Here is a 12,465-nt window from a genome sequence, read left to right as displayed (position 1 = left end):
GGGCAGGAGACGAGCAGGATGCCCAGCAGGCCAGATCCTGCCCAGCGCTGTGCCACCTCCAGGCTCAGCCCCGAATTCCATGGTTGGCAGCCACGGGGAGCAGCGGGAGCGGCTCGGGGAGCGGGTGCGAGCAGAGAGAGCCGGGGAGCTCATCCGCCTGGTTCTACAAGGTCACAGAGGTGGTGGGAAGGAAAGAATAGAGAGCGAGGGGAAAAAAAAAAAAAAAAAAAAGTTGACTCAGAAACCGCAGGGAATTTTTTGCCTTTTTAGAATACTGGGAAGAGAAAAAATAGCCACAGTTATTCAAAGCATCCAGGATAATAACAGCCTGTTTACTGTTTGCATGCAAAGATGGCAGGCAGGCAGCACAGCGCAGGGAAGAGGAATGAGGAATTCACCGCGGGTCTGACCGCTTCTGCTGAGCCCAGCAAAGCCCGGCTGGGGATCCTGCCTGTGAGAGCTGCAGCTGGGCAGCCCCACCGTGACACCTGGACAATGCCAAGGGTCTTGGAGGAAGGGTTTCAGGTGGCCCCGGGCTGGGGATGATGGGGAGGGAGCTCCCAAGCTGGAAGGCTGAGTGGATGGAGCGTCCCAGAGGGTGTCACAGCCAACCCCTAAATAACAACCACCATCATGCCATGCCATGCCATGCCATGCCATGCCACGCCACGCCATCCCATCCCATCCCATCCCATCCCATCCCCATCCCATCCCTGCCACAGAGGCACCTCCGATGCACAGTAGGCATCTCCAGCCACCCCCTGGCAGGGTCATGGGAAGCCAGGGGGACAGGGGGGCGAGGATTGAGGACACAGGGGTACAGAGATCAAAGACAGAGGGGTGCAGGGTCAGGAGAATGCAGAAATCAAGACATGCTGACGCTCTGAAGGGAGGTGACACCTCGGGGTGGTTCATTCTGCAATGGAATGCAAATCCCGATGAAAGGAATTCGGGAAGGGAGCGTTGACCCCCCTGGCAGAAGAAAGCCCGGGGGGCACCCCCCAACAAGCTCTGGACACAGAGAGGTGCCTGGAAGCCTGAGGGACCTCCGGGAAAGGGGTGGGATGAGAGAGGGAGGGAGGGGGAAGGGAAGGGTTCAGCAGGACCAGCGGGGAGACCTTCATTCCTGCCGGTCCGACGAGCAAGCCGGGACTTGAGGCGAGAGAAAGCACCCGGTTTGCCTGACTGGTTTGCTGGGAAGAGGCTGCAGGGCTGGCCCACAGCCTTGGCAGACTTCCCCCACCAGGATCAGGGTTATTTGGAAGAGGGGGTGAAATTCCCTTTCTCCCAAATTCCGGTGAGGATTTTTATTGTTTTTTAAACAGTTTTCCATAAGGAGAGTGTGATCAGTTTGTCTTTCCCCATTCAGCTCTAGCATTCAGGAAGTGGAAAAGGAGTGGGGATGCATGAGGAGATGAGGAGGAGGAACCAGGGCCCACAAAGGACATGCCAAAATTCAAGGATGCTCCAAGGACCAAGTTCCAACATTCTCCAAAGAGAAATGAGGAAAAGCAGGAACCACGGGTGCAGAGAGGCTGCTGTGGTGTGGCACCAAGGCGATGGGGTGTTCCTGGCTGGGAATGGGGCTTGGTGGACAGCCAGGGAACCCCGAGGAAATCCTTGGCCTTTGTCCCAGCCCACTGTGACCACAGAGGGACCAGAACTCCCCAGACAGCCCTGGAGGAGCAGAGCCATCTCCCCGTCACCCACAAGAGCTGCTGCCCCAGGATAGGGCATCCCACCCAAAGCCACCAAAGTGACACTTGGAGCAGAGCCTGCTGGCCCTTCCCCATCTCTGCAGGGATGTGGATGTGCAGCCCACGGGAGGAGTCTCATGCAGGTGCCAGCCCAGCCAGCAGCTCTGCAGGCACCTCCAGCTCCCCAAGCCAGGGCATGAGAGCCCTGAGTCCTAGGATGCAGGGATGCAGGTGTGGAGAGATGAAGGACACAGAAACAGAAGGACACGGGGCTGCAGGGACACACGGACGCAAGGATCAAGGACACAGGGATGGGAGCAGGAGGTTTGGCTCCCACCTGGTGTTTCAGCTGTGCCATGGTGACAGGGGCATGGGATAAAGGACAGACGTGGGATAAAGGACAGTGGGTCCAGGCAATGCTGATGGTGAAATGCAGGGAGACAGAGTGGGAAGGGCAGACGGAAATGCCTGTGGGGACAGAACAGGTGATAACCCACCCCCACAGCAGCTTCCATGGCCAAGGTGTGCAGCTCCTTTGGGATGTTGCCAGGCTGAACAGCATCCCTAACAAAGCACACAGCTCCTCAAGAAGCGTGGCAGGAGAAGCTGGGACCTCCTGCTCTGCCTTCTGGATTTAGGAATTCTCTCCCTGCAGCCCAATTCCTGTACCCACAGGTGGGCTTTGTACTTTCTTCTGACTGCCAGAGACTGAGAGCCCTGGGGGTGAGGATCAAGGGGCAAAGCTCTCAACAGGAGCCCATTCCCTGAATCCCTGGTCTCAGAAAGCTCCCTGCAAATAGCCAGACCTGCAGCCAGGCCACTCTGCATCCGGATTTGGGTAAATAAAGCACGGGGTGTGAGAGCTGTGGTATGCCAGGAATGCTGCCGGCCTTCCCGGGCTCTGGAGCGGCGGGAGCTGGGGGAGGCAGGGCAGGTACAGCCCTGGCTGGAGGCCACCAGGATCCCCCAGACATATTCCCGACCTCAGCAGCTTCCTGTGAGCTTCCCACCCTCTTCTTCCCATCCCTGGCCCCGTTTCGGGGCTCTTTTCAGCCTTCTGCATGGGCAGAGTTGATTTCCCTGCTCACAACACCCTGGAGAGGCCATTGGTGCATAGGAGGGTCCCAGCTCCAAGTTTCACATTGCTCCAAGTCTCCCTAACCTGCTCCTCAGGGATGGAGACCTGTCCCACAGCCATAGAAAGACCCAAATTTTCATTTTTTTAGCCATACTTTTTCCGGATTCCTCAATGGGAAGGTTGGGGCTCAGCTGGGATTCAGCATCGCTGTCCCACCAAGACCAGTGATCCTCACTGCAGTCCTAAGGAATCCTGCCCAGGGAAGGGATGGAATCACCATCCTTGGAAGTGCTGAAAAACATGTGGATGTGGTACTTGGGGACATGGTTCAGTGGTGGCTTTGGCAGTGCTGGGTTAACAGTCAGGCTTGATGATCTTGAAGTGCTTTTCCAACCCAAATGACTCCATGATTCCATGGTTCCATGGAAGAGCTGGCAGCAAAACTGATTTCTTTCTGATGCTGTTGTTCCACATAATCCAAGCTAAACCCCATTGCAAAGCACAAGAGCTCCTGCTCCCCAAGGACAGCGGGATAACAAAGATGAGCTCCCAGGTAATGCCAAGGGGTGGCACAAAGGGAAAGCCTTGGCCTGGCTGGAGATGGCAGAGTCCCCAGGGATGTTCTCTGGGAAGCATTAACACCACGGTTATCAGAAAATAAAAGTCCAACCCCTGGAAAACTTCTGGTCTTCCAGAAGACCAAGGAGCCAGGCAGAGTGGGAAGGGCTTAGAGATGGCTGACAAAGCCTAGGACAGCTTGGGGACCAGGTCCATCCATGCTGGAAGACATCAGGGAGTCTTTTAAACAGGTTTGCCATGTGGCAAAGGCTTAGAAGGGCAGGAAGTTTTGTGAGGAAGAGGAGGATCCCATCAGGATGCAGTGATGGGATGCAGAGATCAAGGACAGCAGGGTGCAAGGATTGAGGACACAGGGATGCAGGGATGCCAGAGCAGAAAGGAAAACACACCAACACTTTTAGGCAACTCCATCCTTTCCCCCATGAAGGTGAGGGGAATGGCATCCCAATGGGATTTTGGGGAATGCAGAAATCCTTCTGAGCATTTTCCCCCTCTCCCAGCTGCATCCCAAATCTCTCTGCCCTGGGGAGCTGGGAAGGACATGTGAACCAGGGGGTCAGCACTCCCAGACCCTCTTCCCATGGTGGCACCTCCATCTCTCTGCATTGCATGGAAAAAAAAAAGAGAATCCACGGATCAATATTTGGGTTTTTTTATTAAAATATTGTTATACCAAGTGGAATGCTACAGCAATCTCGGTATAGGGTGGCATAACGAAACAGCCAGGTTTATGTTTAAATACTTAAAGATAACTTAAAATGCACAAACGAGAACTTGTCATCTTTGGCAGGAAAAAAAGTTCACAGCACGAAAAAAAATACTTAAAAAGAAATACCAATATTAATATAAAATATATTAAGTCATGGGGTTTGGGGTTTTTTTTCCTCTTTCATAATTTTTTGTTTCTTTTCCATTTTGTAAACAATGCACGAGAACCGAACGCATTTTTTACATGTCTGGGGAGAGAAAAATAAAAAATGCAGTTGGCCAGCAAATGCACACGTTGAAAGGGGAAAGAAATAAAGAAAAATATATATATTTACATGAAGGGCAAGGATGGGAAGCTCCAAGGAGCGGGATGTTGGTGCTGGCTACAGGCAGAAGCCAGCTGCCAGTAGCCAGGGGACACAGCCAGGAGAAGAGTGGCACATCCTGCTGCCTCCTCCTCAGAGCCTTTCACCTCCACTTTTCCTCCACCCTTCATCCCCTCTATTGTCATTTTTGTTTCACTGTCACCCCATCACAAAGCCTGTGACAGGCAGGATGCAAGTGATGGGAGTTTGGTGCTCCCAGTGCTTGGCTTGGCCACGTGGATCCGGGTGGTCGTTGGACGCGCAGAGGATCCCTCCCAGCTCTGCCCTCGTGCAGAGAGTTCAGCTTGTTCGGGCCATCAGAGAGGGATTTTGCAGTTGGAAGCCAAGCACCTGGGTGGGTGCAGATGGCCAGGACCCAGCAGTGGGAGCTGGGATGGGGATGAAGTTGGGATGGAGCCAGGATGGGGATGGAGCCACCACGGGGTCCCCGGGCTCCAGCGCGCCCTGCGCAGCCAGGGACCCCTGTGGGCACTGAGGGGACAGTGACCCTGCCGCATCCTGGAGTCACTGCCGAGACCGAGGGGACACCGCTGAGCTCCCGGCTCGGCCCCTCCTTCCCAGACGCTGCTCCATCCCGACATGCTGGCAGGAGGGGTGCAGAGGCCACCGTGCAGCCCTGGGTGGCCTTAAATCAGGATCTCCACCATGTCAGACAGGTCCAGGGCTCTGGCAGCGGCTGAGCTCTCTGCAGAGAAAGAAAGGATTTACAGGGATTCGCTGGGATTCGAACCCACTCCATTCAACTGGGGCCTTAAAAATGCCTTTAAAAACTGATCTTGTGCAAAGCCCGTCCCAGGGATGCTAAGCCAACCCGCTGGGCCATCCCAGCTCCCTGCCCCGTGCCATCCAGGGGGACTCACCCAGCACTGCGGTGCCCTCGCCCTGCTCGCTGCTCCCGGCCGCTCCATCTGTCTGCGTGCTGCCGTCCTTGCTGCCGTGCTTCGAGTGGGATGGCAAGGGAAGGGCAGTGGACACTGCTGTCCCTTCAGCCGTGGCTTTGCCTGCTGGAGGAGACTCTGTTAGGGATTCAAGGCAAGGGATTCAAGTTTTTAAGGCCAGATTACACAGGGCTTGAAGCAACCTTGCCTGCTAGAAGGTGTCCCTGCCCATAGGAGAGGATGGAACAAGATGAGCTTAAAGGTCCCTTCCAACCCAAACCATTCTGAGATTCTGTGATTGCTGGCTGATCCTGGAGGAATCACCCCTCCCCAAGCTCTCCAACTCCAAAACCACGGGGGAAAATTGCAAGCAGGTCCCCAGTGCCAAGGGAAGGTAGGGAGCGGGCAGGTGTCCCTATTTACCTGTGCTGCCACGGGAGCTGCCCTCGGATGACCGGTCACTCTGGCCAGCCCCTGGCCAGCTCGGGGCGGCGGAGGCAGCGAAGATGGAGGGCACGGATTTGGCCGGCCTCAGGGAGCCCTGAAGGGCTTTGCTGGGGTCCCTCCGCGAGCGCTGCTGCAGGACCTTGATGACAGCATCCTTCTCCAGGATTTGGGCATGAAGGGCTTTTAACCTGGAGAGCAGGAAAGGCAGAAGCTGGAAGAGGAGCTGGACGGGGAGAGGAGGATCCAGGCGCTGCCCAACCAAGAAGTTTGATGGGGTCCAAACGCCTCTGGCAAGGTGGGACTAACCTGTTCTCCATCTCCTGGTGCTTGTGGCTGGCCAGGAGCAGGTCCTCGTTGAAGCTGCTGTTGGGGGAGTGCCGTGGCGAGTGGCTGATGAGGGTGGTGTCGCGCTGGGCGGCCGCTGTGGCCGCGGCGTCCATGGCGAACTGGCGCATGGTGCACTCCTCCAGGTACTTCTGCTCCCACTTGGTCATGTCGGCCTCCAGCGCCAGGATCTTCTCCTCCCTCTCCCTCAGCTGCTCCGACAGCGTGTGGGCACTCAGCTCTGGCGTCCCCCCGCTGGCGGTGCCCGCCTGCCTCTGCAGCAGCCAAAACAGAGCCCCAGTGAGGATGAGGAGGAGCTGGGAGCACGCAGCACCCACCGTGCCTGGCTGGAGCTGCCCCTTGTCACAGACATCTTTTATGAAAAAGTCTTTTTTTTAAGCTTTTTCCTCTTGAGAAGATGAGAGGCTTCAAGAACAAAATGTTAAAAATGGTTATCTGCTGCTGTGGAATGCAACAGGTAGGTCTTTGATTGGCCTATGTTAGTTGTTTCTAATCAATGGCCAATCACAGTGAGCTAGCTCAGACAGAGAGTCCAAGCCACAAACTTTTGTTATCACTCTTTCTTTTTCTATTCTTAGCTAGCCTTCTGATGAAATCCTTTCTTCTATTCTTTTTAGTATAGTTTTAATATAATGTATATCATAAAATAACAAATCAAGCCTTCTGAAACATGGAGTCAGATCCTCGTCTCTTCCCTCATCCTGGGACCCCTGTGAACAGGCTCACAGCCGTGCCTCGCCAGCACTCACCTGCTGAGCCCGCAGCATCTTCAGCTCCTGCTCCAGGCGGGTGCGGAGCCGCAGCTCCAGCTGCTCCCGCTTCTCGCAGGCGGCCTGGAGCTGCCCCAGGGCTGCCTGCAGCCTCTCCACCTTCTCCACGTAGGCTCGTTTCTTCCGCAGCTCGGCCTCTGCCTTGGCCGCCCGCGCCTGGGCGCTGCCCAGCGCCTGCTCCAGCAGCTCTGCCCGCCGCCGCTGGTCCTCGTTGGCGCTGCGCAGCAGGGACACCTCCCGCTCCAGCTTCTCCTTCTCCTGCTGGTGCTCGTAGCCTGAAAGGGAACCCCACAAATCTCAGATATTTGGCTTTTCTAAAGCTGTGAAGCCCCGTGGGGATTCTTTGCTTCCCAGCATTTGCAAGGGTGTTGTAGCCTGCAAGGGAACCCCACAAATCTCAGACATTCCACCTCCCTAAGGCTGGTCCATGAAGCACAGTGGGGATTCTTTGCTTCCCAACATCTGGCAATGCCACCCCTTCCTCCAGATCTTCTATCAAATGGTGGTCAGGGGCATTCCAGCCACTTGGGCAGATGGCCAGAAGCCTCCACGTGCCACATTCCAGCTTAAATTTTAGCTCAGGAAGGGTGAAACCTGCCTGGTGTGAATCCAGCCACCTTAGGGAAGGGCATGAAATTCTTCCTACTGACACCAACATCCTGTCTCTCTGCTAAAATTTAAGTATATTTTCCCTTAAAAAAGCCCAGGCGAAGTGCAGGAGGGAGGAGGGAGAGAACGGCCGGGCTGGCGTGGGGCGGGAGTGCGGGCTTGGTGCTGGAAGAGCCGGAGCTGCGGCAGGAATGTGGGGAATGCGGGTCACGCCGCCGGCCGGCCGCCGGGATTAATGGCTCGAGTCCAGCGCCAAGAACTGCTCCATCCTCCCTGGGGAAGGGCGAGAGCTGCCGCCCGACACCCGCCTCCTCCTCCAGCCGAGCCCTGCTCGCAGATGCCCGGGGAGCCGGGCAGGGATGGGTGTCCCCCGGGACTTACTCTGTGCCAGGAGTTTGGCCACGCTGCCCTGGTTGCTCTCCTGGTTTTCCTGGTTCTTGCTAGCCAGCTGCTTGTTCGCCGATTCCAACCGCTCTGGTCCAAAACAAAGAAAAAACCCAATTAAGATTTAAATACAAGATTTTGGCTGGAGGAAGGGGGAAAAGCCTGGTTTCCCATGGAAACAGCTGGGGGACACAGAGCACCCACGGGGAGGGGGACACAGAGGGTCCCTCACCTTTCAGGTCTCGGTTGAAATCCTGCAGCCGTCGCATCTCACAATCTCTCTTGTTCCTCATGGCTTTCTCCAAGGCTTCTCGCTTGGAAGACGCCTTGACGAGGTTTTCGTAATCCTCCGAGATGCGCTGGATCTCGCTCTCCAGCTGGGGTGGAGGAAGGGACAAGCCAGGGTTAGATATTCATGGAATGAGGAAAGGCAGATGCCAGCCAAAGCCCAACCTGAGCTGCCAGAGGAGCTCAGTGCACCCCAAGCGCACTGTTTTGGGGGGGGAAACTGATTTTTTGGTATTTTCTCTTATGGAATAGTTTCTCCACAGAATTTTGGCTCTGCCACAGCCCAGCCACGGGGAACAGCCACCCCTCGTAGATGGCCACACAAAGGGCTTTCTGTGGCGGCTGGGATGGGGGGACAGGCGGAGGGACAGGGTCACTGGAGAATGGGCTCCTTCTCCCCAACCCCGGCTGCCGTGCTGCAGCTGCTCCGAGGGGAACAAGCCGCCAGAGGGAGGAGGAGAAAGGATTAAATCACTAAAGGGGGTGAATTTTCACAGCAGCTGGTCGAGCATCGCCCCGGGCAGGAGGGACACGGGAAGCTGCCACCCTTCCCTCACCTTCTGGATGCGGCTCGCCTTCTCGGCACAGCTCTCCAGCTCCCGCCGCAGCTTCTCGCTCTCCCGCTGCAGCCTCTCGTTCTCCCGCAGGACGGCGTCTGCCCGGGCCAGCCGGCTGCCGGCCGACACCGCCTGGGCGCTGACCAGCGCCTCCACGCCCGCCGGACCCAGCGCGCCCGGGCACAGCGGCAGGAAGGCGGCTGGCACCGAGGTGGGCAGCACCCTGCAGAGAGCGAGGAGGGGGTGTCAAGGTTTGGCAGGGCGGGAGAGCTGGCTGCAGCTCCAGCATCCCATCAAGCACGTGCTGGTGCCTCCCAGTCACCTCGGAGGAGGTGGAAGTGCCTATCCTGCTCTTTGGAACTGGGAAGCGCTCGCTCTCTAACCACAGATCCCATCTTGCCTTGACCTGACCATCCAGGACCTGGCCAGTGGGTCTGGATGGGCTCCCAAGCCCCCAGGTCCCTCTCTTGCTGGGAATGCTGCAGGCAGCCTGGCGTAGGATGCACCTTGGGAGCCGGCATTTTCCTCATTTTCTGTGCAAAGCAAAGGCTCCTGACACAGGTCCTCACTGCCAAACTGTGGATGTATCCTTTTTATATTCAGAGAAGCCAGGCCAGCCTGGCTGCCCGTTGTGCCACTGCTCCAGCATCCCACCTCACCATCCCTCCTGGAATCCCTGAGCAGGGTGGCTGAGCAGGGCCCGGCCCCGCTGCGCTCCCCCGCGGGCTGCCCGCCAAGGGCTGCATTCCTGCGGGATGATATAGGAGCAAGGAAGAATAAATACATCTTCCTCACAGCTCCCCTTCCCCTCTTTGTTCCCTGGAAGGAGAAGGTTTTCCTGCTGGAGATGCTATCGCTCTCTGCCTGGATAGATCAGCAGGGCTGGGAGCAGTGTGTCCTCACACTGAGCCACCAGTTCCCTTCTTCCCATCATTTTCCACCCTGGAAGAGGTTGTTTCCAGGCCTCCTCAAATTCCAGGCAATGCCTGGACCCCCAGATGTCCATCTCACAGTCACCCTGGGGTTTTGCCAGAGGCACTGAGCTGCCGAAGGGACCACAGACCACCTGGCACCAGCCCAGGCTCTGCTCAGCAGCAATTCCAAGTATCATGGACATTCCCAGCTCAGGATCATGGCACAGGTTTCTGTGGAGCAGGGAGCATATTTGTCTTCCACCCTGCCCCATACCTATTCCACATTTAGCTGTTTCCTGGGCTGCTTCCAGCTCCTAGATTATCCCCTAAGTTACCCCCAGCTCCCTCCTGGTGCATGGGGAGGAGGCAGGGTCTGCTGTGGGAATGGGATTTTCCTCACTGGTTGGAAAAGCCCAGCCATGCTGGGGGAGCTGGGGACAGGAGCAGAGTTGGGGGCTCCCAGCAGACCCCCACGGCCTGCGCCAGTGAGGACGAAAGCAGCTGCTCTGGGCCCTCACTGCCCTTCACATCCCACAAGTTCCAAGCATCCATCCTGGACATCCCTGAGAGGCATCCAAAAGCAGAGCCCAGGGGCCACAGCTTTACCTGATGTCAGGATGCTGAAATCCAGCACCTTCCCGGGAGCAGGCTCGGGGCTCAGCCAGGTAAGCATCCTGGGAAGGGATGACATAGGGATACTCCGGGGGCGGTCCCCGCGGCTCCGTGCCCTCGGGGTGCTGCCCGCGCAGGGGGACGAGCTGCCGGGAGAGCTGCGGGAAGCTGTGGGAAGCGCTGATGGGGCTCTGCGCCTTGGCCCCGTTCCTCTCCAGCGACATCCGCATGAGCCGCTCGCTCAGCGACCGCACGTGGCCGTGCTTCAGCTCCTTGAGCCCCTCGTCGGGGCGCCGGGCGCCGCTCTCGGCCCGCGGCCCCGCTGCGCGCTGCGACGCCAGCAGCTGGGAATGCGCCTTGGCCTCCTCGTAGGTGGGCAGCTCCTCGCCCTTGGGCGGGCACAGCCGATAGACGCTGTTCTCCAGGTAGACGTGGTCGGAGTGATGCTCCTGGCCCTGCGGCTCCTGCCGCGTGGATTGCTGCACCATCTGGCTCTCCTCGGGGCTCAGGCTCTCCAGGGAGGAGCGGGGGCTGCCGGCGCCGCCGCCGCCGCGCAGGGCCTGCTGCTGGATGGCCAGCAGAGTGCGGTTCTCCGTGAGATTCCCATAGCGCAGCTGCTCCTGGATCAGCCGGTGCAGCACCGTGCCGTTCGAGTCCTCCGCCGTCCTCATGTCCGTCCGTGCCGGCGGCAGAGCCACGTTTCCACCCGACAAGGGGCGTCCCGGGGGGACCTCAACAGCGACTGGGCACGGCGAGACACCTGCGGCAGGGAGAAACGGGATTGTTGGGAAGCAGCCGGGGCAGGACGGTCCGGATCCTGATGGACACGGGATTGTTTGCCAGGAATCTGGCCCGGACGTGCCGGAGGGGTGGGAGCCCGTGGCGGCGCTGGGAGAGCGGAGCAGCCCCGGCAGTGGGGTGGCCGAGCCCCGGCACCGCACCCGGGGCTGGCTCCGGATGGGGGGTGCCCCATGGAGCCGGGACTGGCACTGGCCCGGGATAAAGCGGGGCATAAAGCGGCCCCACCTGGGCACAGAGCCACCGGGAGATGGATAGGACCCCCCATCCCCGGACCAGGAGGTCCTGGACTTGTAGAGGTGTCCCAGTCCCGCTGAGGGTCCTGGGATTTTTCCGTGGGGGAGGGAGGAATGTTCCGGTCCCGTCTGGGAGGGTTCCAGGAGGGTTCCAAGTCCCTGGGGGTGGATCCGGCATGAGACAGGGTCTTTTCCCCGGGAAGGTCCAGGTGCCGCGGGGAGCAAGTCCCGGTCCCAGGGAGAAGAGCCCCGGTTCTGGGGGCCGTCCTTTTCCCGTGGAGGGATCCCAGTCCCGGCTAGGGCTTTCCTTGGGCCAGGGGGGTCCGATCCCGGTCAAAGAGTCCCAGCCCCAGGGGAGTGTCCCAGTCCCGGCCGGGAGGATCTCGGTCCAAGGGGGTCTCGGTCCCGGGATCGCTGGTCCGGGTGGGTCCCGGTGCCGAGGCAGGTCCCGATCCCTGCTGTGGAATTCCCGGTGCCGGGGAGCGTCCTTTCCCCAGGGGGCATCCCCGTGCCGGGGGGGTCCCAGTGCCGGCCGGGGGTCCCCATCCCGGTCGGGGGCGTCCCAGTGTTAGAGGGGTTCCCTGTGCCGGGGGTGGGGGGTGCCAGTACCGGGGAATTCCCGGTGCTGGGGGGCCCCGATGCGGCTCGGGGGGATCCCGGTGCCGGTCAGGGGGCTCCCGGTGCTGGGGAATTCCCGGTGCCGGGGGTCCCCGGTGCCGGCCGGGGGTCCCGATGGCAGAACTCACCGGAGCATGGCGGAGCGGAGCGGTGCTGCGGCGGCTCTGAGCGTCCCGGGGCCGCGGGGGCCGGGCCGGGCTTTGCTATGCCCGGAATGTGGGGCCGGTCCCGCCCCGCTCCGCCCCGGGGCCGCCGCCGGCGCAGGAGCGCGGCCGGGAGCGGGAGCGGCAGCTGCGGCCGGGGGGGCGGCTCTGCCCGCCAGCTGTCCCGGGCCGTAAATCTGCCCCAGCCTTTGTCTGCGGGGCCGGGGCAACCCCGAGCCTGCCGGCCCCATCTGCTGTGCCCCCTCGGCCCCCCTTCTCGCATCCCCCTCCTTACATTCCCCCTCTTCGCATCCCCCTGCCTCGCATTCTGTCCTCGCATCCCCCCTCCTCTCATCCCCCTTCCTTGTGTCCCTCTCCTTACATCCTCCTTCTCACATGCCCCCCTTCACATCCCCCA

General features: G+C 59.4%; 1 protein-coding gene across 3 annotated transcripts; it reads right to left on the bottom strand.

Moving 5' to 3' along the window:
- Positions 1–3,990: 3,990 nt before the first annotated feature.
- AMOTL2 (angiomotin like 2) lies at positions 3,991–12,103 on the bottom strand. 3 transcript variants are annotated; one of them, XM_030954707.1, is made up of 10 exons: positions 12,033–12,103; positions 10,247–11,012; positions 8,727–8,949; positions 8,114–8,258; positions 7,879–7,971; positions 6,868–7,163; positions 6,080–6,372; positions 5,750–5,961; positions 5,309–5,464; positions 3,991–5,133 (listed from the first exon to the last, which is right to left on the bottom strand). In XM_030954707.1, the coding sequence occupies exons 2-10, from the start codon at positions 10,921–10,923 to the stop codon at positions 5,075–5,077; spliced, it is 2,154 nt and encodes a 717-aa protein (XP_030810567.1). In that variant the 5' UTR covers positions 10,924–11,012; positions 12,033–12,103; the 3' UTR covers positions 3,991–5,074. The 3 variants fall into 3 exon arrangements, with proteins under 3 accessions (XP_030810567.1, XP_030810568.1, XP_030810569.1); XM_030954708.1 differs by having other exon boundaries at positions 5,309–5,452; XM_030954709.1 differs by having other exon boundaries at positions 5,309–5,449.
- Positions 12,104–12,465: the final 362 nt, after the last annotated feature.

This window comes from Camarhynchus parvulus, chromosome 9 (genome assembly GCF_901933205.1).
Source record: "Camarhynchus parvulus chromosome 9, STF_HiC, whole genome shotgun sequence".
NCBI classification, from domain to species: domain Eukaryota; kingdom Metazoa; phylum Chordata; class Aves; order Passeriformes; family Thraupidae; genus Camarhynchus; species Camarhynchus parvulus.
This window is presented reverse-complemented; position numbering and strand designations above follow the sequence as displayed.

What these genes read in the sequence shown, in the direction of transcription:
- AMOTL2 (XM_030954707.1), bottom strand. Translation starts at nt 10,923, where the DNA reads ATGAGGACGGCGGAGGACTCGAACGGCACGGTGCTGCACCGGCTGATC. An exon ending in TTTCAACCGAGACCTGAAAG is followed by an intron (nt 7,972 to 8,113) that starts GTGAGGGACCCT and finishes GTTTTGGACCAG; the next exon opens with AGCGGTTGGAATCGGCGAAC. An exon ending in GGCCAAACTCCTGGCACAGA is followed by an intron (nt 7,164 to 7,878) that starts GTAAGTCCCGGG and finishes GTTCCCTTTCAG; the next exon opens with GCTACGAGCACCAGCAGGAG.